The sequence below is a fragment of the Euleptes europaea genome, chromosome 8 (genome assembly GCF_029931775.1).
Source record: "Euleptes europaea isolate rEulEur1 chromosome 8, rEulEur1.hap1, whole genome shotgun sequence".
NCBI lineage: Eukaryota > Metazoa > Chordata > Lepidosauria > Squamata > Sphaerodactylidae > Euleptes > Euleptes europaea.
This window is the reverse complement of record NC_079319.1, coordinates 15,289,222-15,301,854: the sequence shown is the minus strand read 5'-3', so window position 1 is coordinate 15,301,854 and position 12,633 is coordinate 15,289,222. Positions and strand designations below refer to the sequence as shown.

General features: G+C 43.9%; 1 protein-coding gene across 1 annotated transcript in view; it reads left to right on the top strand.

The window, feature by feature from the left end:
- COL14A1 (collagen type XIV alpha 1 chain) overlaps nucleotides 1-12,633 on the top strand; it is an 87,031-nt gene that overhangs the window by 53,347 nt on the left and 21,051 nt on the right. Inside the window, exons 23-26 of the mRNA XM_056854323.1 lie at nucleotides 7,001-7,054; nucleotides 8,141-8,212; nucleotides 9,879-9,914; nucleotides 10,815-10,881. Of these exons, the coding sequence (XP_056710301.1) occupies nucleotides 7,001-7,054; nucleotides 8,141-8,212; nucleotides 9,879-9,914; nucleotides 10,815-10,881 (229 nt within the window). The remainder of the gene's footprint in view (nucleotides 1-7,000; nucleotides 7,055-8,140; nucleotides 8,213-9,878; nucleotides 9,915-10,814; nucleotides 10,882-12,633) is intronic.

The following is a 12,633-nucleotide window of genomic DNA, read 5'->3' as shown; positions in this document are numbered from 1 at the left end:
ACCAAGAATGTAAATGATATTGCCCATTTATAATTTATGTTGTTTTGTCTTAGTAAATCTGTCAAGCAGTGTGCTTCTCTGGGTTTGTTTAATATTGCAGATTTTCTATATGCGACTGTTCATGATTCATGACTATCTAGAATTAGTTTCTTTCCATTATAATGGAGTACTAATGTAGCCTGCTTGATTTTCCATCTTATCAATGGAACCTTTTGTTCTGTAAAGTAATTTTCTAGATAAACAACAAGTGGATCTTTTTCTGTAGTTTCATGGTCTCCTCAGTTCTAAATTATGTCATCTAATTTCACTCTGTAGTTCCTCCAGTCTCTCCTTTATCTTGTTAATTTCCTATCTTATTATTTTTTATCTGTACCCTTACATTTTCCCAACTTTACAACTTTCTTACCAATTTTGCTAATTTATACCCTCTTTCCTCATTTTCCTTATTTCTTTCTGAAATCACGTCCCTGAGTTAATTAACTGAGATATCTGCGCATCTGTTTTTTTGATCTCTGTATTCTAAAAGTTTCTCTTTTTCTCTCGTTCTCTCTCTTCTAATTTTACTTCTCACTTTCCCTCATTCTTTGATTACTTCAGTCAGATTTAATACCCTGGAGAAGATAACATTGTCTCCTTCCAGCTTATCTGAGTCTGTTTTGGAATCCCTTGTTTAATTATGATATTTATCTGAAGACTTTTGATATGGGATTTCACCCATCCGTTGCTCACTACAGAAGCTAACTTAATACTCAAATAATATGCTCAGAGTGCAATATCAACTGTTTTGTTTCTCTATTACGTTACACAACAGCAACATAGATGACACAACTCCAGCATATGTTGTGTGTGTGTAAAGTGCCTTCAAGTCGCAGCTGACTTATGGCGACCCCTTTTGGGGGGTTTTAATGGCAAGAGACTAACAGAGGTGGTTTCCCAGTGCCTTCCACTGCACAGCAACCCTGGTATTCCTCCGTGGTCTCCCATCCAAATACTAACCAGGGCTGACCCTGCTTAACTTCTGAGATCTGACGAGATTAGGCTAGCCTGGGCCATCCAGGTCAGGGCCCAGCATATATTACACATCTCTTAAACAAAAGAATCATATTCTGTCCCAATGGAGCTTTTTTTAGTAATAATACAGTAATAGCAGTTAATATTGCTCTCATTTGAAATAAAAATGCTCTCTGGTGACGAGCATTGGCGACAGCTAGTATTGCTTCTGATCTTACTGAATATTGCAGTTCTTTCCACTAATAAACACTTACATTACAGTTCTTCCCTCTAATGAATCATAACAGCAGCCAGAATTACAGTTGGTTCCAAAAACAATTACACTTCACCTCTACAAAAATATATATATGTAATAAAAGGTATTTTGTTATTACTGACACCTGCATGTAATCCTCATGGGTATTACGTTTGCTTCCCAATACTAAATAGTAGCATTAATGTGCTTTACTTAAGCTTGTGCCATATAATAATAATAATAGCATGTAATAATAATTGCATTTCACCCTGCTGTAGACCTGTTAAACCTATATTTACAATGATATATTGGTATTTTAGTGCCATTAAAAACAAACAAACATTGCAGCCATGATATCAATAGATCAATATAAGCATGTGACTATAATAACATCCTCACTCACTATTCCAGCTTGAATGATTCACAGGGTACTCCCGTCCCAGGCTTTACCTTGAGGGACTAGGTATTTAGATGTGCTGTCGCATCTGACAGCCAGATAATTTCCCAGTCTAGATCTTCTCTCTGGTTCAAGTTCTTTAAAAGGAATCACGAAAGAGCTTCCTGTTTACCCAGTATTTCTGCATACAAGCTAAGAGTTGCTCTCCCATCAGTCAGATTCCAGACCATGCCAACAGCTGTGTTGGCTGGACGCTATGCTCAAATCCCGATGGCCTCCTGCTTATGCATCTGAAATTGAGGACTTACCTCATTATGTGTTGCACTGCCCTTTATACTGTGAACCAGATCCAAATTTCTTGGTTTATTTTTTATCTGCTATCAATTATTTTAATGTTCAGGAGAAGCTTTCTTTCCTCCTGTCTGATAACGACCCTGTTGTTTCTTACAATTTGTCTCTTTTTGCCTTAGCTGCAGGGAAAATTTGAGACAGTATTGTACTTAAACCGGATAACTAAGTGTAATTTGATAGCAATGTATATTTGTATGTGATTTTATTTGTGTCCTTTTTTTTAGTAGAAGCTGTTCTGATTTATGTTTATGTGATGGTAATGTGTGCGTGTTAAGTGCCGTCAAGTCGCTTCCGACTCATGGCGACCCTATGAATGAAAGTCCTCCAAAATGTCCTATCATTGACAGCCTTGCACAGATCCTGCAAATTGAAGGCTGTGGCTTCCTTTATTGAGTCAATCCATCTCTTGTTGGGTCTTCCTCTTTTCCTGCTGCCATCAACTTTTCCTAGCATGACTGTCTTTTCCAGTGACTCTTGTAGTCTCATGACATGACCAAAATACGATAGCCTCAGTTTAGTCATTTTAGCTTCTAGGGTCAGTTCAGGCTTGATTTGATCTATAACCCACTGATTTGGCAGTCCATGGAATCCGTAACACTCTCCTCCAATACCACATTTCAAAGGAATCTATTTTTTTCCTATCAGCTTTCTTCACTGTCCAGCTTTCACACCCATACATAGTAATAGGGAATACGATGGCATGAATTAATCTAGTTTTGTAAGGGCCTTTGGCTATGTACAATAAATTTGTACCGTACCATAATATAAGTATGTGCAAAAATAAAAAGTAGGGATTGTTGTGACGCCACCGATGACAACAAAGCCCTCCCTTGAAATTCTTGATTATTTAAAGCATGTGCAGAAGCAAATAAACTGACTCTGCAGCTATGAAAATGTAGAGGGAGGATAGACGTGCGGAAGAACCGTACCCAGACCGATTCCAATGCTTGTGGAACGACTCCGAAGAAAATCAGGAGTAAGTCAAACATGCAGAAAAGGCCAACGTTAAAGGCAGGAGATAAGCCCTGTTAGTGGGGAGGGGGGGGGGAATCCTGGGGTGAAGTATGCAGGTGGAATGTAGAGAGCAGGGATGGGTTAACCTTGCCTTATCACTGACTCATACCTGCATATCTTCCCTAATTCCTGCAGTCATCTTTCCCAGCAAACTAGAGTTTGGGATCCTGTCAAAATCAAATCTAATTTTGGCCTCAGTTGCCCTAAAGACTACGGAACAGGATTGGGATTAATCCTTCCAACAACATGCCTGTCTGCTCCATTTGTTGCATGGTGCTGTGATATTCCATAACTGCTGCTGACATGAGATAATACGATTACAGCCTTAAGAGAAAAGTTCAGGCTTTTGCATTCTTTCACATCTGATATGGCCCTGGTTCGCTTGTGAACAGACTGAACTACCTTTCCATTCCCCCGCTGCCTGCTAGAATCAGTTTAAGATGTGTATCTGCCATTTGGTAACCTGAGAAATGAAATCTAGTAATGAGTTTTTGAAGTTGTCTCCAAACCAGGATTTGTTTGAGGTATGGCAGTGGGAATGCTCCTTACTCGACTGCTTCTGAAACAGACTCAGGTTTGACTTAATTTATGAAGGACAGTTTTAACACCTAACAAAAAACGTACGGTAGGAGGAAATTTGCCAGTGGCCAAGAGATACAGACAAAAGTTCCCAAATAAACGGATCTGGAGGCTTTAGATGGAAATACTCTGTATCAGCCAAATGGGGAAAGCTGTGACACTTGAAAGCAAATTATAGAACTGAAAAAGAAATCCATGTGGAAACGTTTTTGCTAAACTTTTAAGAGGGGAGAAGAGCACCCCAATCCATAGACCTGCAAGTTTCCGTCTTGACATTAGGAAGAATTTTCTAACAGAGCGGTTCCTCAGTGGAACAGGCTTCCTCGGGAGGTGGTAAGCTCTCCTTCCCTGGAGGTTTTTAAGAAGAGGTTAGATGGCCATTTGTCAGCAATGCTGATGAAAGGGAGGGCATCTTGGACATCTTCTGGTCACTGGGGTGTCGGTGGGGGGGGAAAGTAGTTGTGAATTTCCTGCATTGTGCAGGGGGTTGGACTCGATGACCCTGGTGGTCCCTTCCAACTCTATAATTCTATGATTCTAAAGTACAACAGAGGGCTACTCATTATCTCCTTAAAGAGAAATGGGGAAGGCCAGATCCTCCCCTTCCTGTGCTGGCTCACAGTTTAGTGGCTCTTGAAATCTTCTGAGTCTACCAATCACCTGTTGGGAGTAGGATCGCCAACTCCACCTGGGAAGGGTGAGGTTTGGAGAGGGAAGGGAGTTCAGCAGGGATGTGATGTCCACCCTCAGATCCTGCCAATTTCTCCAGGGAAGCCGATCTCCATAGCTTGGGGATCAGTCGTAGTTCCCGGAGAACTCTGCACCCCACCTGGAGGTTGGCAATTTCGGTTGGGAGTGATAGAAACAAAAGCTGATACGTGGGACCAGCGTGGTGTAGTGGTTAAGAGCGGTAGCCACTAATCTGGAGAACTGGGTTTGATTCCCCACTCCTCCACATGAGTGGCGGACTCTAATCTGGTGAACCGGGTTAGTTTCCCCACTCGTTCACACGAAGCCAGCTTAGTGACCTTGTACTAGTCACAGCTCTCTTAGAGCTCTCTCAGCCCCACCTACCTCATGAGGTGTCTGTTGTGGGGAGGGGAAGGGAAGGTGTTTGTAGAGAAAGTAGAGCATATAAAGTCAGCATATAAAGACCAACTCTTCTTCTTTTACCGCACAAGGTGTCTGTTGTGGGGAGAGGAAAGGAAGGAGATTGTAAGCCGGTTCGATTCTCCTTGAAAGGTAGAAAAAATTGGCATATAAAAACCAACTCTTCTTCTTATTCTTGCCTCCACTCTTCCCATTTGCAAAGATGAATTGGTACAGTGATCAACCTGTGAGTGGGAAAGAGATGGGAGGAGGCTGCACACCCAGAGTAGGTTACAGTGGGAAGGAGGTTCCCAGATTAACTGGCAGTCAACTGTCAGGGGATTGAGGAAGGAACTAGACCAGAGACATGCCTGTGAAAAAGGGCAAATGTGGATTGAACTCCATGTTCTACTTTGTATCCTACCATGTACCCATGCCTTGACATCACCACATTTCCACATTTCCCAGACTCCAACAACACCCAGTGGCTTCCAGTTTTTTGGCCATTATACTGAGTCAAACTGCTGCATGTGCATCAAAGTCAACAATGGCCGGCTATGCGCCCCCCCCACCCCACTAAAGCTATTTCTGTGCTTCCATGTTGTTGCAGAAGTGCATTTCCACATGTGGATTGCTGGTGTTGGCTGGTAATTGTAACATTTTGTAATACGTTCCGGCTGGAAAACTTGAGTTTCAGAAAAAACAGGACATAACCCAACATGGAAGTTGGAAGATGAAATTCAGATTTCCAGTTTGTCAAAAGGTCTACATTTTAGTAATGTATGCAGAGGTTCATTTTTGCTTTAAACGGGACCCCGTTGTAATTTTTTTAAGTCTTTCCCCTTCAACCTCAATTCAATGGCTCGACTCACAGGAATGTTGAAGTGTTTCTGTGAATAACGGTTTGCAATGCTATCTTGTAATAAGCTCCAACTTATGAGGCATTCGGATGGCGCAAGGAGTGAGGTTCATCTTTTGAAATTAGCAGTTTGCTGTTCGTACTTTAAAGGAAACCAGAAAATCTGTTGCCTAGGAGATCCATGAAAAGCATTAACAAATATTAAGAGCTGATGTAATTATCACTACTAAGAATTTGAACTGTGCTCCGGGAACTCTCTCTTTCAAACCTGACCTCAGCCGCGAACCCACTAGGAAACCTTCCTCAAGCCTCTCTACCACACTGCTTCCCCTCCTCTCCACAATGGAGAAGAAGAAGAGTTGGTTTTTATACTCTGCTTTTCTCTACCTTTAAGGAGTCTCAAACCATTTTACAATCTCCTTCCCTTCCTCTCCCCACAACAGACACCTTGTGAGGCAGGTGGGGCTGAGAGAGTTCTGAGAGAACTGTGACTGGCTCAAGATCACCCAGCAGGCTTCATATGGAGGAGGTGGGGAATCAAACCCGGTTCTCCAGATTAGAGTCCATCGCTCATGCGGAGGAGCGGGGAATCAAACCCACTTAAGTGCTCTAAACCACTACACCACACTGGCAATATAAGGAGAATAATAGTGACTTAATGTATAAAGTGATTTAATGTATAAATGATTGTAAAGATTGCAGCATTCAAATTCAGAGAGAGACAGTGTGTTGTAGTGGACAGAGCAGCAGACTAGGACCGTGGACAACCAAGGTTCGAATACCCCTTCTACCATGGAAGCTCGTTGGGTGACTGATGTCACAGGGTTGTTGTTGTTAGAGAATGGAGGAGGAGAGAATAATCTAAGCCACTTTGAGACCCAATTGGAGAGAAAAGTAAGATATAAATAAATAAATACAAAATAAAATAAATGCATGCATGTATTCAGGGAACTCTTTGTACACCTAAAATGTGACGTAAAAATGTGTGTGCATAGCTTTTTCTTTTTAGCCACCCAATCGCAACTGACTTACAGTGACCCCGTAGGGCTTTCAAGGCAAGAGATGTTCAGAGGTGGTTTTCCATTGCCTGCCTCTGTATAGCGACTCTGGACTTCCTTGGTGGTTGTGTATACGGTAAAATCTGGGTTCAATTGCATTCAACCCCATCCGCCACCAATTCTAGAAAGCATATTGCAGCTTCAGTGCAAACGTTGCTCTGTGGGAATGCAGACTGCTTTGTTTACTTCAGTCTGTATCTATGTACAATCACACAGGGCATAGGGAGTATTCCTTAACCTTGGCATGGTCCTTCTGTATTTGCATGGAACTTCATGTACTTCTCTGACTTTGAGGTCACCACCGTGTTGTGCAGTGAACTTACCAGTCCAATATACAGGAGATGGTTGGTACTTCTAATTCAGTGTAAAAAGTAATATATTCATTTCATGTACTTTCTTTTATTTAGGGCCTACCTGGGAAAGATGGGCCTACTGGACCACAAGGGTCCACAGGACCTGCGGTAAGTATAGGCCAAGTAAATTTAACCGTACTGTCAAATTTTAACTAGCATGGCTTAAATACTCCAGGAAGTCAATATCTTCTTCACATTACTCAGCTGTAGCCCAAACCCACAACTGCTTTTGGTGTGGTGGCAAAATGGGGAAACTGCCATGAATTAACTGCTTTTCATAGTGTAACCAGGTCCTATTAATACTTCAACACAGGTCAGGCATAAATTAAGGCTGCAGCATACCTGCATACCTGAGAACCATCACAATCTGAGTTGGCGCAAAGGAGGGGGTTGAGCAGGATCTCAAACACACATTGGGTGTATTTTCAGCACTTGTGATTGTGCCAGAAAATGGAAGCTTAAGACGGGGCTCATTCATGGTTATCATGGTGACTGTCCTGGTAAAATGATCATTTTTAATGTAGAAAGTCAATCATTCTTAGAAAAATTGAAGGCAGTAGGAAAAGAGGAAGACCCAACATGAGATGGATCGACTCAATAAAGGAAGCCACAGCCTTCAGTTTGCAAGACCTAAGCAAGGCTGTTAATGATAGAATGTTTTGGAGGTCGTTAATTCCTTGGCCATTTATGCCGGGTCAATTTTGAAGCTCGCTCAAAGCTCATTTTTTAAATGCGACCTTTAAAATGACTATTCCTGGTCCCAATGCAAAAGGAGAAATTCCACACACCCCACTCGCCTGCACCTTGTTTGCATAACATTAGCAATCGGCGGTTGCATAGCTAACGCACGGCTGTGATTTTTGCATGCTTCCTTGAGGGGATTCTTCGCCGTGAGGGCAGAGCAAACACAAAAGGTCTCATTGAAGGGGCTCTTAAGTAATGTGAAGCAGGTATGCAGTTCAGCCTGGAATGCACTGCTAATTACCAAGCATAAATGTTTATACAGTCACCAAAAGTCAGAAGCGACACACAAAGTTATTGTGCAGTAATATCAGCTACATTTTAAAATTCAGTTTCTCAGGCCTGCTGTTGTGGCTCTCTGGGCAATGTATTTTGTAATGTACTTTGATAACACTTTTTCATACTTCACCTGGCATCAGATTATTGAAGTTTGCTTTTGTTCTTTCCATGTAGGGGATACCTGGTGCTCCAGGTGTGCCGGGAGTTATGGGGAATGCTGGAAAACAAGGAGACGTTGGGCCCCCTGTAAGTAGCAGAACAATCGCACGCTTCCTTTTTGACGAGAGAACCATATCCAGAGAACCAAATATTCCACATGGACAAGCTGCAGCTCACCACACAGCTACCACATCGGCACTGGCACCAGCCAGCCAGCTAGTGAACAGCTTTGCTGGGATGTTTGCATTTGTGGTGAACAGCAATCCAACCTCTCTGAAGACTGAACCGCAGCGCCAAGGTGGACCAAACCACATGGCCTACATACTTAGGGTTGCCAACCTCCAGGTGGTATTCAAACCAAAACTCATGCTGAACTAGTGAGTTATGCAAAGAAAACAAACAAACACAAAACTAAACAGCACTATGGCCAAATAAAACGTATCAAAAATGAAATCTATTCCTACTGTTATACATATATACAAGTTTCAATTTCCACATGAACATGTTTATATGTTCCACCAAAATCTCCAGGTATTTCCCAACCTGGAGCTGGCAACCCTATACATACTGCCACAACCTTGTAAAAGCCAGTGAAGCACTGAGGGTTACGCCAAGCACAGAGGGTCTCCTTTTATTTGGGGAAATTAGCTGGAGACTAAATAGAGCTTTGCAAGAGGCTGGCGTGGGGATCTTTCTAAACCAATTCTGCCCCTAGGTGAGCAAGCCAAATGGAGAGCAACCCAATAATGAGGAGGCTTTTATGAATTTTAAGGGTTTTATTAAAAGTAATCAAATAGGGTAAACACACACACACACAAACAAACAATTCCCAACACACACAGAGCTAAGAAAGTAAAGGGTTGAGATTCCCAAGCAGTTCATAGTCACCTTTCCTGCAGAACGAGGTTCCAGAATAGTAGCTGCATGAGGGAAGGGGGAAAAGGACTACACGCCAGGTGTAGGACTCACATCTTGTGTTCTGGATCCAAAATGAGAAGCCACTGACATGTGCCAGATCTCTCTGTTTTATAGTCAAATTCTGCCCCTGAAGCAGAGTGACTCACAGGGCATGTGAGCAGTGGGGCACAAAGGTAAGATTGCTTTAAAATTGGAGAAAGATTGAGTGGTGAAAAGGTGGGGGCCAGGGTGATCGGAATATGAGGGGATTATTGATGACTGTCAATCACTCAGCGATTGTGTTATTGACAGCTGGCAGGAACTGGGAGCAGAGAGGGGAAGGAGAAGATGGGATTAGCCTGCCCTGAGAAGGAATGTAAGGTGTGGAAGGGGGAAACGCTATTGTTCTGAGTCTGAAGTCGTCAGGCAGATCTTGATATGCCAGCCGTGTCTTTGGTCATGCAAAGGTGTGTCCAGGAAGGCAGCTGTTCCAGGGGCGAGTCCCTGGCAGGGAGGCTCAGGAGCAGATTTTGGAGTTCTCTGTTCTGCTCTGCATTCAGATCCAAGATGGAGTTCAGGTCCACTTCCCTTCTTCGGGTCCAGGTGCTGTGGTCCATTTGCAGGTCCCTGCTGGCTCCATACAGCGTCGTCCGGTGGGGTGTCTGGGGTGCTCCTGTGTCTTGGAGTGTGGTGCTGTCTCTCTCTGTGCCTCCCCTGCTATTCAGCAACAGTCCCAATGTACAGACCCGAGAGTCCAAGGGTGTCCATATTACAGGGGGTATAGAAGGGTATCGTTACATGAGGGGGGAAAACAACACACATACAAACTAAATGTTCATCTTAATTTTTTTCACAGGGACTTCCTGGACTAAAAGGCGAGAGAGGAGAACGCGTAAGTATCCTGTTGTAAACGCAGAACTCAGTAGGCCGTGGGAATATGAAGAGGATTGAGTTGTCCTTTCTAAAAAAGACAGGGGTCTAGTCCTCACTGTTCTGAAGAAAAATATGTTGTTATGCAAGTTGTTCCTTTTCAAAGACACAAAAGCCAAAAGGTCTCAGGGTATATTTTCTAATAATTAGAATGAGGCTATTTCCATATGGGTTATTTGTTCTTCACCGAAGCATTGTGGTACATTTGTGCACCTCCCAGAGTTTCTCCAGCTTTTATCTGATCTTTTCCAAACCTGCTTTGCTGGAAAGTTTTGGGAAAGATCACGGCTAAGCCTGGATGGCCGCTATGTAGGTGAGAAAGTTTGGGTTTTTCCAGTCCCGCCCACATGGCAGCCATTTTCCCTGCCGCATAGTTACAGTGGCCACCCCCCCTCTGCCAACCACCTGTGTATCAGGTTTTCTGAACTCCCAGCTTTCTTTTTTTTAATAGTAGGTCTCTAGCCCCTTTCATTGTGGAGATATAAGAGGAAAGGCATGAAAGAAGCTAGAGACTTACTTAAAAAAAGAAAAAAGAAAGCTGGGAATTCAGAGAACCCGATACACAGGTATATTGTTACGATTTTATAATGATATTCAACTACCAATTTGTAAAATCTTGAAAAGCCCTGCTGATCCAGGAGAGGGGGCATGGCTGCTACTATGGGACTAGGACAGGGTAGTTTTGGGGAAACCTGCCATATAGAAGCCAGACTGCTGCTTTACCAGCAGCTGCAGCAGCAATAGGGAAACTACCCAGGTTTGTCCCCGTGTGGAAACCACCTAAGAAACTTCCATGTTCTAAGCCACTGGTTTTATCTCGGGGAGAAAATTAGGAGCTAATTATGATATTCTTGTTATACAGGGAGACCTTCAGTCCCATGCAATGGTGCGGGCAGTAGCTCGTCAAGTGTGTGAACAGCTGATCCAGGGTGGGTAGAAACATCCATAATTCTCACAAAGTTATATCTGTTACCAATCTTGGTTTATTGCTGAAATGCAGACCTGTTCATCTGGCAATCCAGGAAACTGGATGCCTTCTACTGTCACCCACCGGGTGCCTGATAAAACTCTAGGTAGGCAGCAAAGAACCAGGAGGTCTGTTGAGCTGCTGCTGCCTTGCGTTTGAGTTGGTGGGACACCCATAACATTTCACAAGTGGAGGTGGATGTTTTGTGGTGGTGGAAGAGTTTTAGCCCTTTAGGATTGTTCCTTCTGCTGAAGAAAAGGGTTGTGAATCAGTTGAGAGTGAATGTGTGCTTGGCATATGTGTCACATGCAGGAGGCCCTAAACAACCCAGATAAAAAAGAGCCAGGGCTTACTGGTGTTAGGAAAGGTCTTTTTTTGTGTGTCTGTGTCCTAGAGAGCTACTGCCGGTCAGAGTTGGCAATACCGAGGCATATGGACCAATGAATTATCTTAGTATAAGGCAGCTTCCCAAATAAGTTCGCCTTGTCCAGTTGTCCTACTGCCCCTCCTCTGGCTATACTTGCCTTACCCCAGGATCACTTGGGTGCCCTCAGGTCTGAAGCAAGCAGAGGTTGCATTGCAAGGAAGTACATGTGCAGTGTATAATAACTGCTACAGCAAAAGACCCCAGGCCCAAGGGAGTGACACTCACATTATACATGGGGAAGCTGGACAGGAAAGGCCCCTGGATGCACAATGTGGTTGCACATGTCTTCATTCTGCCACTCCAATCTAGGGTTGCCAACCTCAAGGTATTAGCTGGAGATCTCCTGCTGTTACAACTGATCACCAGCCCATAGAGATCAGTTTTCCTGGAGAAAATAGCCGCTTTGGCAATTGGACTCTATGGGATTGGTCCCGCCCCTCCCTAAACCCCACCCTCCTCAGGCTCTGCCCCAAAAACCTCCCGCTGATGGCAAAGAGGGACCTGGCAACCCTACTCCAGTCAGAGGCATCACCCCTGCGAATCCTGCAGGCACAACACAGTTTAGGCTGCATTATGGGTTGTAAAATTTGCCATCTAACTGGTAAAAATGAAAGGCATATAATAAAACATCCGTGGCTTTCACCATTCACACCCTGTGAAAGCACCAGGTCATTCCTGACCCATGGGGTGACGTCACATCCCAACGTTTACTAGGCAGACATTGTTTACGGGTGGTTTACCAGTGCCTTCTCTATTCATCTTCCCTTTACCCTCAGCAAGCTGGGTACTCATTTTACCGACCTCAGAAGGATGGAAGGCTGAGTCAACCTTGAGCCGGCTACCCGAAACCGACTTCCGTTGGGATCTAACTCAGGTTGTGAGCAGAGCTTGGACTGCAGTACTGCAGCTTACCACTCTGCGCCACGGGGCTCGTCAGCACATATGTACCACATCTTTATTTATTTAGCAGCCTGATAGCCCAGCCCATCTCAATCTCATCAGAGCTCAGAAGCTAAGCAGGGTTGGACATCATTAGTACTTGGATGGGAAACCACCCAGGAAGACCGGGGTTCCTAGGCAGAGGAAGGCAATGACAAACCACCTGTGCTCATCTCTTGCCTTGAGAATTCCATAGTCGGTTGTGACTGAGAAAAACAATTGCACCTAAACATTAGGAAGAACTTTCTGATGGTGAGGGCGGTTCGACGGTGGAATGTGCTGCCTCGGGGTGGGGTGGGGTGTAGTGGAGTCCCCATCTTTGGAGGTCTTTAAGCAGAGGTTGGATGG